This window comes from Plecotus auritus (assembly GCF_963455305.1).
Source record: "Plecotus auritus genome assembly, chromosome: 3".
Taxonomy (NCBI): Eukaryota; Metazoa; Chordata; class Mammalia; order Chiroptera; family Vespertilionidae; genus Plecotus; species Plecotus auritus.
The window spans coordinates 31663278-31678805 of NC_137772.1; the positions used below are offsets into that span (position 1 = coordinate 31663278).

Genomic DNA, 15528 nt, shown 5'->3' on the forward strand with positions numbered 1-15528 from the left:
TCCAGCTCCCGCAGTGCGCGCGTTTCTCTCTCCTGTAGGGAGCAGAGACCTCACCTTATCCCAGGCGAAATTTGACCTTTCCATGGTAGAGTGTAGAGCTCCTCTGAATCCGCGTGTTCGCGCTATTTGGGGACCGGTGCTCTGGGGTTCGCAGCTTTTCGGTGGGTGCCGCAGTTGTAGATTTTCAGGCTCCTGATAACAGCCACTTTCCCCTTCAAGATGGTGCGGTCTTCGCGTCCAAGTGGTGGCTCCGGGAGGGAACCCAGCAGCAGTGGGGGCTGCCGGGTTAGGGCAGCCCCGGCCAGCAGTCCCCCACCGTCTCCTGGAGTATAGCTGTCCCTCAACTCACCAACAAACACTCCCCGTGTAACCCTCAGCTGTTCTTTCTATCTGCTCCGGGACAAGGCTCGGGACATGTCTTGTGTATTCTGTTGCCATTTTTTCCTCCTCCTGATTTCAATTCTTTTGGATAAATATCCAGACATGGAATTACTAGATCATATGGTAGTTCTGTTTTTTATTTTTTGAGGAACCTCCATACTGTTTTCCATAGTGACTGAATCAACTTACATTTCCACCAATAGTGTACAAGGATTCCCTTTTCTCCACATCTTCACCAACATTTGTTAAGATAACAGCCATGCTAACAGGTGTGAAGTGGTATCTCATTGTAGTTTAATTTGTCTTTTCTTGATGATTAGTTATGTTGAACATCAATTCATGTACTTGTTAGTCCAGTGTGATTTTCAGTATCATAGAGAACTCACTAGGGCAGACTTTCAGAATGTATTGAAAATGTAAATTTTTACAAATGGAAGCATAAGATATGCCTGACTCATTCTAGATAATAAAAGCCTAATATGCTAAATGTCTGGTCGTTTGGTCATCCATTCAACCAATCAAAGTATAATATGCTAATGGTATGCTAAGGCTGCTCAGCCGTTCGCTATGACGTGCACTGACCACCAGGGTGCAGACAGTTGACCGGTTGACCAGTCGCTATGCTGTGAACTGACCACCAGGGGGCAGACACTCTGACTGGTAGATTAGCTTGCTGTTGGAGTCTGGCCAATCGAGACTGAGCGAAATGGTCCGGACACACCCTGGAGCCCTCCCGCGGTCCCTCCCTGGCTAGCCAACCTCCTTTGTCCCTCCCTGGCCCTGATTGTGCACTGGTGGGGTCCCTCGGCCTGGCCTGCACCCTCTCACAATCCGGGACCCCTTGGGTTTCGGCTCGATCCTGCTCAACGTAGGAGCTGCCTCCTTCAGTGTGCTCCCACAGGGGGAGCGCCGCTCAGGAAAGCCGGGCTCACGGCTGGCTAGCGCAGCAGCGGTGGTGGGAGCCTCTCTTGCCTCCGCGGCAGTCGGACATCCCCCGAGGGCTCCCAGACTGTGAGAGGGTGTAGGCCAGTCTGAGGGACCCTCGCCCCCTCCAACCCCCCCCCCCCCCGAGTGCACGAATTTCATGCACTCAACCTCTAGTTTAGGAATAATAATGTACAGGGAAGTTCTGGATGGTATGTCTTCTGCTAGGCCACTTCGGGCTAAAACTTTTAAACTTTTTCTTTGGAATGAAAATCCTTAATGACTCAAACAATAGTATAGTAAAAACATTTTTGGGAGAAAACATTTGGATTTTTAAAACTACATAGATCAACAGAAATATATACTTTTCTCCTCCTTAAACTAGATACACAGCTCACTGAGTAGTGTCCTCATGTTATTGCATCATCATACTCCCCCTTCTACAGAAAATAGGGTATATTTTCCTCAATGTGGGCACCCTGCTTTTCCCATTTTAATGTGTAATTGGAATAGTGACAATGCTAAAATAGGTCCTTCTTTTTTTTTCTCTCTCTCTTTCCAATTTATTATGCATTGATTTATAAATATTTGCCTATACAATTTTTTATGTTTATAGTTCCCTATTTCTAGCACATACTTATACATATGTACATAAATGCACACATAGAAGCCTAATGTACTTTGAATTTTCTCATTGAATTGTATAGCTTGTAGTTTGTTCCACATTTGCACATAAAAATCTATCCTACTCTTTTTAATGGATGTGTTATAGTCCATTGTATGTTTGTATTTTTCTTTTGTTTTGTTTTCTCTTTTTTTTTCTCTTTTTAAATTAATTCTTGTTGAAAGTATTACATATGTCCTCCTTTTCCCCCCATTAACCCCCTTAATAACGCCCCCCCCCCACCTCCAGGCTTTCACCACCCTATTATCTGTGTCCATGGGTTATGCATATATGCATACAAGGTCTTTGGTTGATTGCCTTCCACCCACCCACCTGCCCCGCCTTCCCTCCGAAGTTTTGCACTCTGTTCCATGCTTCCTAATATAGGTTCTTCTTAATGGGTCTATTATTTTGAAGAACAAATAAAAACAATTCTAAAGTCTTCTGATATTTTCAAATTGATAACAGGTAGTGGGGAAGACTTAACCTAGACTCTGCAGACCTTGCCTCTTCTTGTTTAACTTTGAAAAGTAGTGTTCTACCTTTTTTGAATTTTAGATTGTTTCTTGACATTGGGATTATTTGTTAGCTCAAGTGTTAATATGGTTTTTATATAAAAGTAAGTATTTAGATATAAATGGTTTTGTGATATAAATTAGCATTCAAAAGCGTTGTTAATCTTTACCTGTGATTTCTTTTCAATTTAAAACTGTGGAAATGATGGGTGTTTGGTTTGTTTTGTTGTTGTTGTTTACATTACTGCTTACAGTTAGGCTTCTTTGTTGGTGACAATCTGCTCTTATTACATGACCCCTGGAAAATCTTCAGATCTTTCCTTAGAGTTTACTCTCTGATACTCTGATATGTCTGCATGACAACAGCACCTAACCTTTACATGAGTTGCACAATCCACAAAGCTCATTACATGTGCCATTTTATTTATTCTTCAAACTAGTTTTGAAATGTCATATAGGCATGTGTAGGTGATTCAACTTTGACCCGCCCTATTCTCTGCACTTTCAACAAAGTGAGATTTTTGAGTTAGTTACATTGTAGAAGGTAATTTGAACTTTTTAAAAAAATCTGTGAAGTGATGAACGGTGCTGTTAGTGGTCCTCCCCTAGGTCACAGTGCAGATGTCTGCTGTAAATCCAGCCAGACATCAGTATTTTCAGTTTCTTGGGCTCGGGACTCTAGTTTGCCTCCCTGACCATACGCATGACCTGTTTGGGCTGCCACCAATGCCATTTGCAGGCATTGGCAATGACTTGTATGTGTGTGTGCCTTCAGTTTTTCCTTTGTTAAAATACAAATTACGTATGTATGTGTACTTTTTCCTTTTGTTCTTTACAGCTGCAGACTTATTTACAGATTTGGAAAATGCATTTCAGGGGAAAATCGACGCGGCTTATTTTGAGACCAGCAAATACCTATTGGATGTTCTCAATAAAAAGTATAGCTTGCTGGACCACATGCAGGCCATGAGGCGGTACTTGCTTCTCGGTCAAGGAGACTTCATAAGGCATTTAATGGATTTGCTCAAGTATGAAAACCATTTTTATTTTCATAAATATACAGTAGATCTCGACATAATAAGAGTCTTACAATTTTTGTTTAAAGAATAAATGACATTAGAGGGAAATTTGAATTTCTATACAACATATGGTAAGATAAAATCGGGAAAAGCAAATTGTCACGTTGTGTTAAAGTGTCTTTATTTTTGTTTGTTCTGTGCTTTGTTCTCCGGAGAAGCCTGTGCACTTCACAAACACTGTGGCCCTGGCAGTCTAGTGTACGAGGAGCACACACTATAGTCACAATTTGCTTAGCTTAACTTTGAAAGTAGTCGTAAAAAGAAAATGCATTTTAAGACTGAACTTTTTAGTTAAAATTGTTTCTTGTTCTAAAAATAACTCAGAAAAACAACTATTACTACTCTTTTTGTTTTGTTACATTAATTAAATGTGCCCTTCCCCTCCATTCATCGAGATGCAGACAGCTCTGTACCAGAGCCCATCATGCTTCTGGCTCTAGAGTAGACAATTAGACCCTCCGGATGCAAGCCGGGGCTCCCAGGCAGCACTGGTGAGAGTGAGCATGCGCGTGTGGGCCACAGCATGGGACTAGTGCTTTTTCCAGGCATATAAGAATGGAAATTATTATTATTTTTTTTGGTGTTCCCTTTAGGACACTTAAAAAAGTATGTTACTTTTCAATCATATCTGTGCTAATCAAGCAGTTGTTTCGGAGTCCCTTAGGGGCTTGTTGAAATGGATCGCTGGACCCACTTATAGAGTCTGGTTCTGTAGATCTGGGGAAGAGCCCAAGAATGTGCATTTCTAACAGGAGCCCAGCTGAGGGTGATGCTGCTATGTGAGAACCCTTATGTCAGTCACATAAGCTCCTGTAGCCCCACCTCTTACTAGAAATCAGTCTAGTTATGAAAAATAATCTAGATTTGGGGGCATATATGACAATAACTGACCTCATGCTCATGGGTAATGTTGTTTGATTAGCCATGAAAGAGTTGATTATTACCTGCTAAACATAAACTCTGTGATTATACTTACTCAAATAGCATGTCTGCACTATAAGTAGAGAAGGGGTTGCTAGTTAATTAAATAGTGGTCATGAGGCCACTGCCTGTTGGAAGGCTGAGTGGTGATGAGTTTTTTAAGGGGAAATGTTCTTTAAATGCCAGAAGGCTAAAATGGGAGTACGTGTGAGGATGTGGGATGAGCAGACCCATAGGTGTAGATGTTCAGGTTGACAAAGAGGTAGAGATTAGCAAGGGGTTTCTTACAGTTTAAAGTTAAAGCAACATTTAGAGGATGGCAATAATACAGATCAGATCATTTAGCTGACTAACATATTAAAACTATGGTAGGTTTTAATATTTAGAACAGGGGCAGGGAACGTCTGGCCCGAGGTATGTATAAGGCCTGCAAAATCATTTGGTCTGGCCCTGCCAAGGCATTAGGGAAGAGTTAATTAAATGCTTGACCAAATATAGCAGGCTAATTTTTAAGTTGGTAATTTTGTGTGGCCCACGAATGATGTTATGAATATCCAAATGGCCCTTGGCAGAAAAAAGGTTCCCCACCCTTGATTTAGAGCAACTCATTTTTGGTATTAAATGAAAAATTTATTTCTTCTCAACGGCATTTTTTAAGTCTACTTTTAAAGGGGAATGCCATCAGTGTCTCACTTGCCTCAGATTTATTTGAGTGAAGCTAAGGCCCCTTTTCACCTGTCCTGCCTGATCTTTTAGTGCTGTGAAGGCCTGCAGTGGATAGGGTTTATATGCATACGTGGGGATGATTGGCTGCGTTCTTAACTTAGTCAGCTCTTGGTCACAGTTTCATATTTGGAAACAGATATTAGTACTCCTTCAGGAATGTTTACTGATAATGCAGTAGTTTTTAGCCTTTAGAATCATGACACCCACCTCTATCTGATTGTTTTGATTTAATGAAGACCCTTCCTTGCATTGGACCCATGTAGGAAATTACACTAGTTCATGCTACTATTGTCTAGCCTTTGTTAACATGGATGGCACTTTTAAATATTTTTCATTTAAGCTGAATAAAAATTAATTTTTTTTTTGAAATTTTAAGGAAATACTTTATTTCCCCAAATACTTGGTGAAATCCTATTTACAGTTAATTCTGGGAAGGTTTTGTTACCATGTCATATTGGTTCCATTTGTCTTTAGTTTTTACAACTTGAACTCTTTTTATAATTTTAAGTTTCTACACAGTTCATTAAGAATTCAAGTAACATTTTCTTTTTCTTTTTAAAAAATCTGTTAAGACCAGAACTTGTCCGTCCAGCTACGACTTTGTATCAACACAATTTGACTGGAATTCTTGAAACTGCTGTCAGAGCCACCAACGCCCAGTTTGACAGTCCTGAGATCCTCAAAAGACTGGATGTGAGGCTGCTGGAGGTACTGTCGCTCCAGGTTCTGTACAATCTGCACAAAGCAGTGAGCTCTCCCCGACCAGCACCTTTCCCCTGATGTTTTCCATGTTTAAGACACGGCTAGTCTAGTGGGGAAGAGCCATTACTGAAAGACTGGGCAACCTTGAGTTTGAATCCCTGCTATGTCGTCTGTTATGGCATCATCTTAGACAAGTCACTGCCTATCTACACCACACTTGGTTTCAGTTCTCACCTTACAAAGGGCTCTTGGGCAGAGAACATGCAACACTTATCACAGTGCTTGGCGGCCGTCATGAATGTCCAGTAAATTGAGGTACTGTTAATGGTAATGTTGATAGGAGGCACAGAGATGAGGTAGAATGATAATAATAATATTTATAAAAAATAGATGTTTTTAGCCCAGCCGGCATGGCTCAGTGGTTGAGCATCAACCTATGAACCAAGAGGTCATGGTTCGATTCCTGGTCAGGGCACATGCCCAGGTTGCGGGCTCAATACCAGTGGGGGACCTGCAGGAGGCAGCCGATCAATGATTCTCATCATGGATGTTTCTATCTCTCTCCCTCTCCCTTCCTCTCTGAAATCAATAAAAATATACTTAAAAAAAAAGATGTTTTTAGTTTTAGTTTGATAGAAGATAACGTTTCTTAGAGAAATGATTATCATAAACATCAGATACTGTGCAGCTATGATAAAGGACCATTAGCAGGACCTGTTGGGTTTTTAAAAATATATTGATTTTTAAGGATTTGGAACATATAAGGCAGTAGGTTTTGTCATAAAGGAATGGTGATGAATTTTAAATACTTTTATAATATTCATTTTAAAATATTACATTCATTCCAAAAATATTTGTAGGCACCTACTGTGCACGTGTCATTGTCTAAATGCTGAAGATCCAGGAGGTGACAAAAAATGCAGTTCTCTGCTGTCATGCAGCTAACACTCAAAACTGTTGAGCAGTTTTTAAAAATTGGGTTTTATTTTATTGCCTTTACTTTGAGGATTTGACTAGTTCTTTGGCATTAAGCTTAACACTGGTGGTAGTAAGTCCTGCCGTTGTTTGTTTTTGCTCTTAGGTGTCTCCAGGTGACACTGGGTGGGATGTCTTCAGCCTGGACTACCATGTTGATGGACCGATTGCAACTGTAAGATCATTCTGAGTATTTTTATAATAGTCACAGCTATTTAGATTGCTAAGCATTTTGCTGTTTTAGAATTGGCTTTCTTCTGTAAGAACTTAACTAAACTGATCACTTGACATCTACGATATACTCAAGTTAATGAATATTTAAGCCCAAATTGTGTGTGTGTTTTAAATAATCATTAATGAGTGCTGAAATGGTGTATTATTTTAAGAATTCTTAAAAATATCAGTTGTTCCATCACAAGTTTTAGCAAGTATTTAATAAATGAATATTCATTTTGTTCCATTATTCTTAGACTGTAGTAACTAATTTAGGATAACTTGAAAGGAACTATAAAATGTATTTTAGGGAAATTGTATTTTTACTTAGATACAATTTGGTAATTAGTATTCATTTCAACTGATGAGGAAATAGCAGCACTATTGTTCATAGTGCTTTTACCATGCATAAAGGAAAGTACTGTTTCTTTTAAACAGGTCATGAAAGATTGACCAGCAGAGTTGCCTTTTTGGGGCCTGCAATTTAAATGCCCCTTCTTAAGTGCTCATTCTTTCTTTATTCAGACTGGCATGGAATCTCCTTAGCCGAGATACCTCTTTGAACTTATTTCAGCCATTTTTATATCTGAAATATTGAGAAAGGACATTCATTTTTTTAATTATTGGGAAAAGTACTCTGTTTAGAAGTAATATATTTTGGGTCTAAAATTTCTCCTTAGTGGTTCTTACAGAGTTCTGACTCCATGGCTGTTCTACCTCTCAAGGGATAAGCCATACATGCTGCTAAAATAGTTTCATCAAAGCCATACCCTCCCTCTTTTCACTTCCAAGTTAACAGATTTTTGCCACTGGCAAATGGCTCTCTCGTGTCTACTGTGAATGGTAGCTACTGGTGCAGTTCTTTTTACAAATAAGTTACTAATGTTTAAACTTTACCAGACCAAATCTACCAGATTTTAAATGTGTAACTGCTTACAAATTTAATTTTTGGTCATATTCAAATTAATTTTTAAATCTTTTTGTTATCAACCTCATACAACAATTTTTCTAGTTTATCAACACATACATTTTTAAAAGTGATATCTTTACCTAGCAAATACTAATTTGGTCATTTTGAAAGTCAATCTTTATATTTTAAGAATTCAAACTTGTCTTAGCAGAGTAAACAATAAGCTAAGTTACTAAAATATTTAAAAGATAAATACCTTGATCATAAATCTCAAACTCCATATTTTAAACACACTTATTTTTTTAGAGAGGCATGGAACAGGCCAAGGATAGGAATAAAATGTTTTCACCTTTGACTTATATCCTAAACGTTTTAAATAATTTTAATATCCAAAACAGGATATTTTAACAAATTATTTAAATTAGAAATTTTCATATTATCTAATTTGTTAATGTTGTATACATTACATATTTTTTCATAGTATAAAGATACCATAGTAAAAACAGTTGTATCAATTATTTCACAAAATGTAAGTGCCTTGAGTGATAGATAAACTGAAAATGGTCTATAAAACTGAAATGGTTATTTCATAATATTGCAGCTCTTACTAGTGAGTATCAAAGTTCAGGCGTTGCAAACCATGTGTATGCTATCAATCGTGCAATATCTAAAAAATTTTTAGAGTTTTGAAAACTCTAGTAGAAAGAGTCAAAGGAAGTTTATATAATAATATTTATTTTAAAAAACAAATTAAGGATATATTCCTATCTATGGCCAATAGGTACCAACTCCAGTGGGTTGAATTGGGAAGGAGAAAAGAGTCTCATAATTGATTAGCAAGGTCTTCCAGAGACATCTTATGGGAAATGATCCCTGGAATGTCTGGTCTTTGCCGTTCTAGTCTTAGGGTTAGTTTATGTCCTGGGTTAGTATATTTTCAGCTAAATGGCTTTACTTATAGTCATATTATTGTACAACTGCAGGTATTCAGACTAATATTAAAAATTGAAATAATTTTTAACTATCAGATTAAATTTTATGCAGTGGTATGCAGAAATTACAAGAAAGGTAAGAGAGGACGATTACAATTGCATTTAAAAGTATACTTTTAGAGTCAAATTTTTAGAGAGAATGGGTTTTCTGCTTTTTCCCTGTTAAATTTAATTTACCATATTATCTATTCCCTTTCTATTCTCATTAATTGAGATTGTCATTTTTGTACAGTTAGTTATAATAGTACATATCCTATATTAGCTATATAATTATATCTTATATAACATATAATTTTAGCTTCTTATTAATTCTGAAAAGGGATGTGGAAAGATTATCTTTAATCTTTTTGATAATGGGCAGGATAAAATCCATTTATTTCTGCCATTGGTCTCCAGGGTGTTAGATAAGGTATCAGAAGCATATTTGTTTACTTTTATCTGAACTTTATTTTACAAATAGGTAATGAACTGAAAGAATATATACCTAGCAAAACCAAAATGTGAAGGATGTTTTTCCCTGTGTAAATGCAGTGGAACATGAATTATTATTAAACAGAATTTTTGTAAATCAGGTCATGTTAAATGTGCTCGGGGAGTTTGGCACTTAAGGGAGCCCTGTAAGATATTATTTGTATAGCAAGGAATCCTTTAATTTATTTGTAAAATTATTTAATTTGGTCACCCTTTATTTAAATAATTGCAAGAATATTAATAGTGTAAGCAGCACATCCAAATGGGTAATCTCTAAAACATTCATAGTTGGTGTTGGAATCTCTCAAAGCAGCTCCTAATCACTCCTATTTAGACATGTAATCATCAGTATTGAGCACCTACCAAATACTGGCACAAAAAGGTATACAGAAGAATGAACAGATAGTCCTTGTAACAGGTGAAAAGTGCCAAGAATATACAAAATAAGACAAGGTAAAACATTCTACAATTAAGTGCTAAAATTGTAAGGGTCAAGCAGTAAGTGTTCTGGGTGTCTAAAGAGGGGAAATGGTGAGACCAGGGAAAGATATGGCCTTTGTCCTTGAGGCACAGGTGGGATTTGGGCAGAAGAGAATGATGGGCTAGGTCCGTGGTTGGCAAACTGTGGCTCGTGAGCCACATGCGGCTCTTTGGCCCCTTGAGTGTGGCTCTTCCACAAAATACCACGGCCTGGGTGAGTCTATTTTGAAGAAGTGGCGTTAGAAGAAGTTTAAGTTTAAAAAATTTGGCTCTCAAAAGAAATTTCAGTCGTTGTACTGTTGATATTTGGCTCTGTTGACTAATGAGTTTGCCGACCACTGGGCTACGTCATAGGGCAGTAATGTGAGTCAAGGCCTAAGGGCGTGAACGTACAAAGCTGGGGTGCAAGAGTGAGAAGCAGACTCTCTAGGAGCAGAGCGTGCACTCCTGAATGCCCAGCCTTGACCTGCTGCTGAGTGTCAGGCCCTGCTCAGACCAGTTACTTTCAGTAACACATGTAAATGGGTTCTCTGTAAATCAGGTCATGTTAAATGTGCTGGAGGTATTAGAAAGGGATGAAAATGTGCCCATGTCGGTGCTGCACACATATTTGTGTCAGAAAAGTGTTTGACTGAAATCTGCAGAAAACCCTGTTACCTTTATGCATGAGACATACTTACACTAGAAAATTAATTATAGTTTATCTGACATTCAAATTTAATAGGGTGTTCTGTTTTTATTTGCTAAATCTGGCCACTGTAGGAGGGAGGTCAGCATAGAAAGTAGACCTGTCCCTATTCCTACCCACAGAGCTTATTCTCCCTGGTTGTGAAACTACTGTCTTCAAAAGCAATAAGTACATGTGTTCAAATAACCTGGAGGCCTCTTTTCAGATGAGAAGATTCTTCTTGGTCCTCCTTCCATGAGATTCACCACCCTCACCTATCCTTCAGGTGGGTGGGGATGGAAAACATTGCTGTGCATTTGGACTTGCTATGAAGATTCCACATTTTAGACGAGGGTTAGGCTAGGTTTAAAAATCTCACTAGACCATTTACTAGCTATGTGACCTTGCTTAGGTCTCTGTTTCCCCATCTGTAAAATTGGCATAAAATAATGTACTGTCTATTATTGTGTGTTTACTTAGCATGCTGTTTAGCATGTAAATAATCAATGTCGTTGTTATATAATGATACTTTCTTAAAATGTACCATATTAGTTGCTTACATACTACTTAGCATCTATTAGAGTTGATTATGTGTTCTCTGCTCTAGCTTTTTTGTTAAAGAAGGAAAAATTATTGAGACCTGTATTGGGAGAATCCTTATGTCACAGAATACTATCAGCCTGTCTTCTGCTGTTGTTTTTAGGTATTTACTCGAGAATGCATGAGCCACTATCTAAGAGTGTTTAACTTCCTTTGGCGGGCTAAGCGAATGGAATATATCCTCACTGACATACGGAAGGGGCATATGTGTAACGCGAAGCTCCTGAGAAATATGCCAGGTAACCCTCATCAGAAGGCAGTCAGGTGAACTGTGTGTCCCACCTGGTGCATGCATACCAGCAACTTCACCCTCTGTGTTGTGTCCAGCAGTTTAGCAAAAATGAAAGTTGTCTTAAAAGTAATTGAACTGAAAAGTGATTCATTATTGTGCTTTTGGATTGGGCTTTTGTGATAAGGTTCATTTGTAATATTGCTTATGTTGACCTCAGTGCAAATCAGAAAAACAACAACATTGAGTCAAGTTAGATTTTTTTAGACCATGAAATTCATTTTAGAATCCCATTTGTTTTTCATTGTAGTATTCATATGTGTTCTTTGATTTAAAAATAATTACTTTTAAGGAAAGAAAGTTGTTTAATAAATTATTGGCTCATTTAACACTCACTTAGTGTTTTAATTAAGTCTATTTGTATATTGCTTTAATGTTTTGTTTTGGTTCATAAACCAGAAGATGGACATATTTTATAATATTATTTTGCAATTAAAAGCTATAGTAAAAATTCTCATCTCAGATAGTCCACGTTTATTTTAATGTTATAAATATTGAATGATTTCAATTATGAATAATTTTGAAATCTTTATATTGAATTTGAATTTGGTCAAAGCCGTTGAGAAAATATTTCAACAAGTATGTCTTTAAAGAAGAACTAAACTGTTATATTCTTAATCTTTTAATTGGTGAAAGTAATTATTTAAAAAGAAGCAGTTGTTTGAAGGAAGGCAGATGTGACCTATGCTTGCTTCCTAGGTCAAGGCTGGTCCTTGAGCATCTCCAAAGCTCCAGGATAATGGCACCCCAGAAGCCTGGGGTCTAGAGGGCACCTGTCCATGTGCTGACATATGGAATCGACAGTTTCTACTGAGTGTCTGTGTTTTCTCTGTTCCCAGCAGGTCTTTTCCAGTGGATCATGATACTCATGCTCTTGGCCTAGCTTCCTCTGGACTCATTTTATGGAAAATTAATCAGAGGGATCCTCTGAAATAGCTGAGAAGGAAGTGAGGGGAACATTTTCTTTTAAATGCTGTAATGGTTGTGCACAGTAAATACTGCCTTCAGCAGCCACTGTCTAGTAAATGTGGAGTGACTGGCACGTGGGTGCCTCTTGAAAGGAGGCAGGAGGAGGAATCAGTTGAGGAGAGAACCTTGCATTGTCTCTTGGCCCTGCATCTCAGGAGCCTTTCTCGTGGTGTGTCACAGGATTACTCACGTATTCCCTGGGTGTGCACTCGCCAGTTACTCAGTTTACCTGCTGTGCTCCTTCTCTGCGTTCTTTTTAATACTGTTGAGTAGAGCGGTTCTTAGCTGTCACTTCTCTGTGCCAGCATCTTTCTTATTGTCTGATTTAGATCAATCCCATCTGAAGCAAATACTTTGTCACTGCATCACTCTTCTCCTTCAAAATAAGCATTCGTATTATGTTTAGCCCTGGGAAATCTAAGCTCTATAACAATTTTAAATAATAGCTGGTTCTGATACATTTTTCTGATTTGAATATCAGCTTAGCAACGTCTATATAAATTTGCTTTTCTCTTGTATTGAGTAATCAGCTATGAGTTTTGTTTTCTTTCAAAGATAACTAATACATTTGTTTGATCAATTGTCTATGTATGGGAAAAAATATTTTATCTTTTATATAATTAATAACTTTAATTTTACTTGATCCTATTATATAGAGTTTAGTTTCAGCTTCTTTCACTAATCCTTTTTCCTTAATAAAACTTCTAGGCTGGCCAGGGTGACTCAGTTTGGTTGAGCATTGTCCTGTGCACCAAAAGGTTGCTGGTTCAATTCCTGGTTAGGGCACATGCCTGGGTTGCGGGTTTGATCTCCAGTCAGGGAGTGCACAGAAGGCAACCGATCTATGTTTCTCTCATATGTGATGTTTCTCTCCCTCTTCCCCATCCCCCACTCCAACTCCCCTTCCTCCTATCTAAAAATCAGTAAAAACATATCCTTGGGTGAGGATTAAGAAAAAAACAACTTCTAAAATGTTTTTAATAGTATAATATTTTCTTTTTGTTGAATGCATAGTCCTTTTATTTAAACTTTTTTCCCCACTAATATAAATAATGCCATAAGCTTTTTTTTTTTTTTTTTGGTACGTATATATTTATATAAGCCTCTGAATATTTCTTTAGAATAAATAAATTGGAAATGGAATTGTGGGGTGAACAGTATGAATTCTAGTTTTACTTTATATCTGCTAATACTTAGTGTTTCTGTTTTAACTTCATTGGTACGTATTGTCTGTTTACATTCAGAAAAGTTATAACAATTTAATTTACTTCCCCATAAGCACAGCTCTCCCTGCTTGAAAATTGTCTGCATAGCTATTTTTGTGACTAACATTGGATTATTATATTCAAACAAATTATCACTTGGATAGGTGAAAATGGAAGTTTATTTTAATTTTTAAAATGTCTTTAAAATTATTGATCAGTATAAACACTTCTCTTTCTCCTCCCCTCCCCTCCCCTCCCCTCCCCTTCCCTCCCCTCCCCTCCCCTCCCCTCCCCTTCCCATTCCCCTTCTCCTCTTTCTCTTGTCATTTGTGTTTCTTGAGGAAAATTGTGTGGTTTTTGTCCTTGTTTCTTTTGGGGTATAATGTTCTTACCTTTAGTTTATAAGGAAGTGTTTTAAACTTGTTAGTGGCCAGTCAAGTTAATGCATGGAAATCAGCCAGGTAGTTAGGCTTGTTAATGCAGCAAATTTAGTAATGTCCTGCCAACCATAAATCTGAGGCAAAAATATAAAACAATTCTATAAAGTGCTTCTGTAAACATCCTTTGGAATTCTACATGTATGCACAGTGTGTGTAGGTGGTTTGATCATATGTACAGTATTAGTAATCATCACCCTAGGAATCATTTTAATAATGTTCATCAACATAAATGTGTTGGAGTAAATAGTTAACCTTGAAAATGATGTGCTTAGGACAGGAATTTTTGATAATGGTCTACCCAGATGTTTATACCCATCCTATCTAATAAAAGAGCAATATGCAAATTGACCGTACCCCCACTACACCTACAAGCCACGCCCACCAGCCAATCAGGAGCGGGTATGCAAATTAACCCAACCAAGATGGCTGCGGCCATGGAGCTACAGCAAGCAGGAGGCTTGGGTTTCCCCGGCAATGGAGGAAGCCAAGCTTTCCGCACACCCTGGCGGGCCCAGGCCTCCACTCAAGGCTTCAAAGTTTCAATTATAGAAGATAAATAAATCCCAACAAAAATGGCTGTGGCCACAGAGTGAGCAGGAGGCTTGGCTCCGCTCAAGGCTACAAAGTTTCAATTATAGAAGATCAATAAACCCCAGATACCAGGGCCTCCGCTTGGGTTGCTGGGGGGTGTGGCCAGCCTGCAAACCACCACAGGCCCCTCACCCAGGCTGCCCCACACCCTAAGGAAACCCCCACCCTGATCCAGGACACCCTTCAGGGCAAACCAGCTGGCCCCCACCCATGCACCAGACCTCTATCCTATCTAATAAAAGAGTAATATGCAAATTGACCACCACTCCAACACACAAGATGGCTGCCTCCATGTGGACACAAAATGGCCGCAACAAGATGGCCAGCAGGGGAGGGTAGTTGGGAGGGACCAGGTCTGCAAGGGAGGGCAGTTGTGGGTGATCAGGCCAGCAGGGGAGGGCAGTTGGGAGGGACCAGGCCTGCAAGGGAGGGCAGTTGGAGGCGATCAAGCCTTCAAGGGAGGGCAGTTAGGGGTGACCAGGCCGGCAGAGGAGGGAAGTTGGGGGTGACCGGGCCTGCAGGGAAAGGCAGTTGGGGGGGACCCAGGCCTGCAGGGGAGAGCAGTTGGGGGGGGACAAGGCCTGCAGGGGAGGGCAGTTAGGGGTGACTAGGCCTTCAGGGAGGGCAGTTAGGGGTGACCAGACCTGCAGGGGAGGGCAGTTAAGGGCAATCAGGCTGGCAGGGGAACAGTTAGGCATCAATCAGGCTGTCAGGGGCGTGGTTAGGGGGTGATCAGGCTGGCAGGCAGAAGGGGTTAGGGGCAATCAGGAAGGCAAACAGGCCAGCAGTTGGGAGCCAGCAGTCCTGGATTGTG

General features: G+C 39.1%; 1 protein-coding gene across 2 annotated transcripts in view; it reads left to right on the forward strand.

Annotated features, from left to right (window-relative positions):
* TUBGCP3 (tubulin gamma complex component 3) overlaps positions 1–15528 on the forward strand; it is a 104917-nt gene that overhangs the window by 70038 nt on the left and 19351 nt on the right. For both annotated transcript variants that reach the window (XM_080659169.1, XM_080659170.1), the window contains exons 14-17: positions 3323–3512; positions 5783–5918; positions 6994–7062; positions 11324–11459. In XM_080659169.1, the coding sequence (XP_080515295.1) occupies positions 3323–3512; positions 5783–5918; positions 6994–7062; positions 11324–11459 (531 nt within the window). The remainder of the gene's footprint in view (positions 1–3322; positions 3513–5782; positions 5919–6993; positions 7063–11323; positions 11460–15528) is intronic.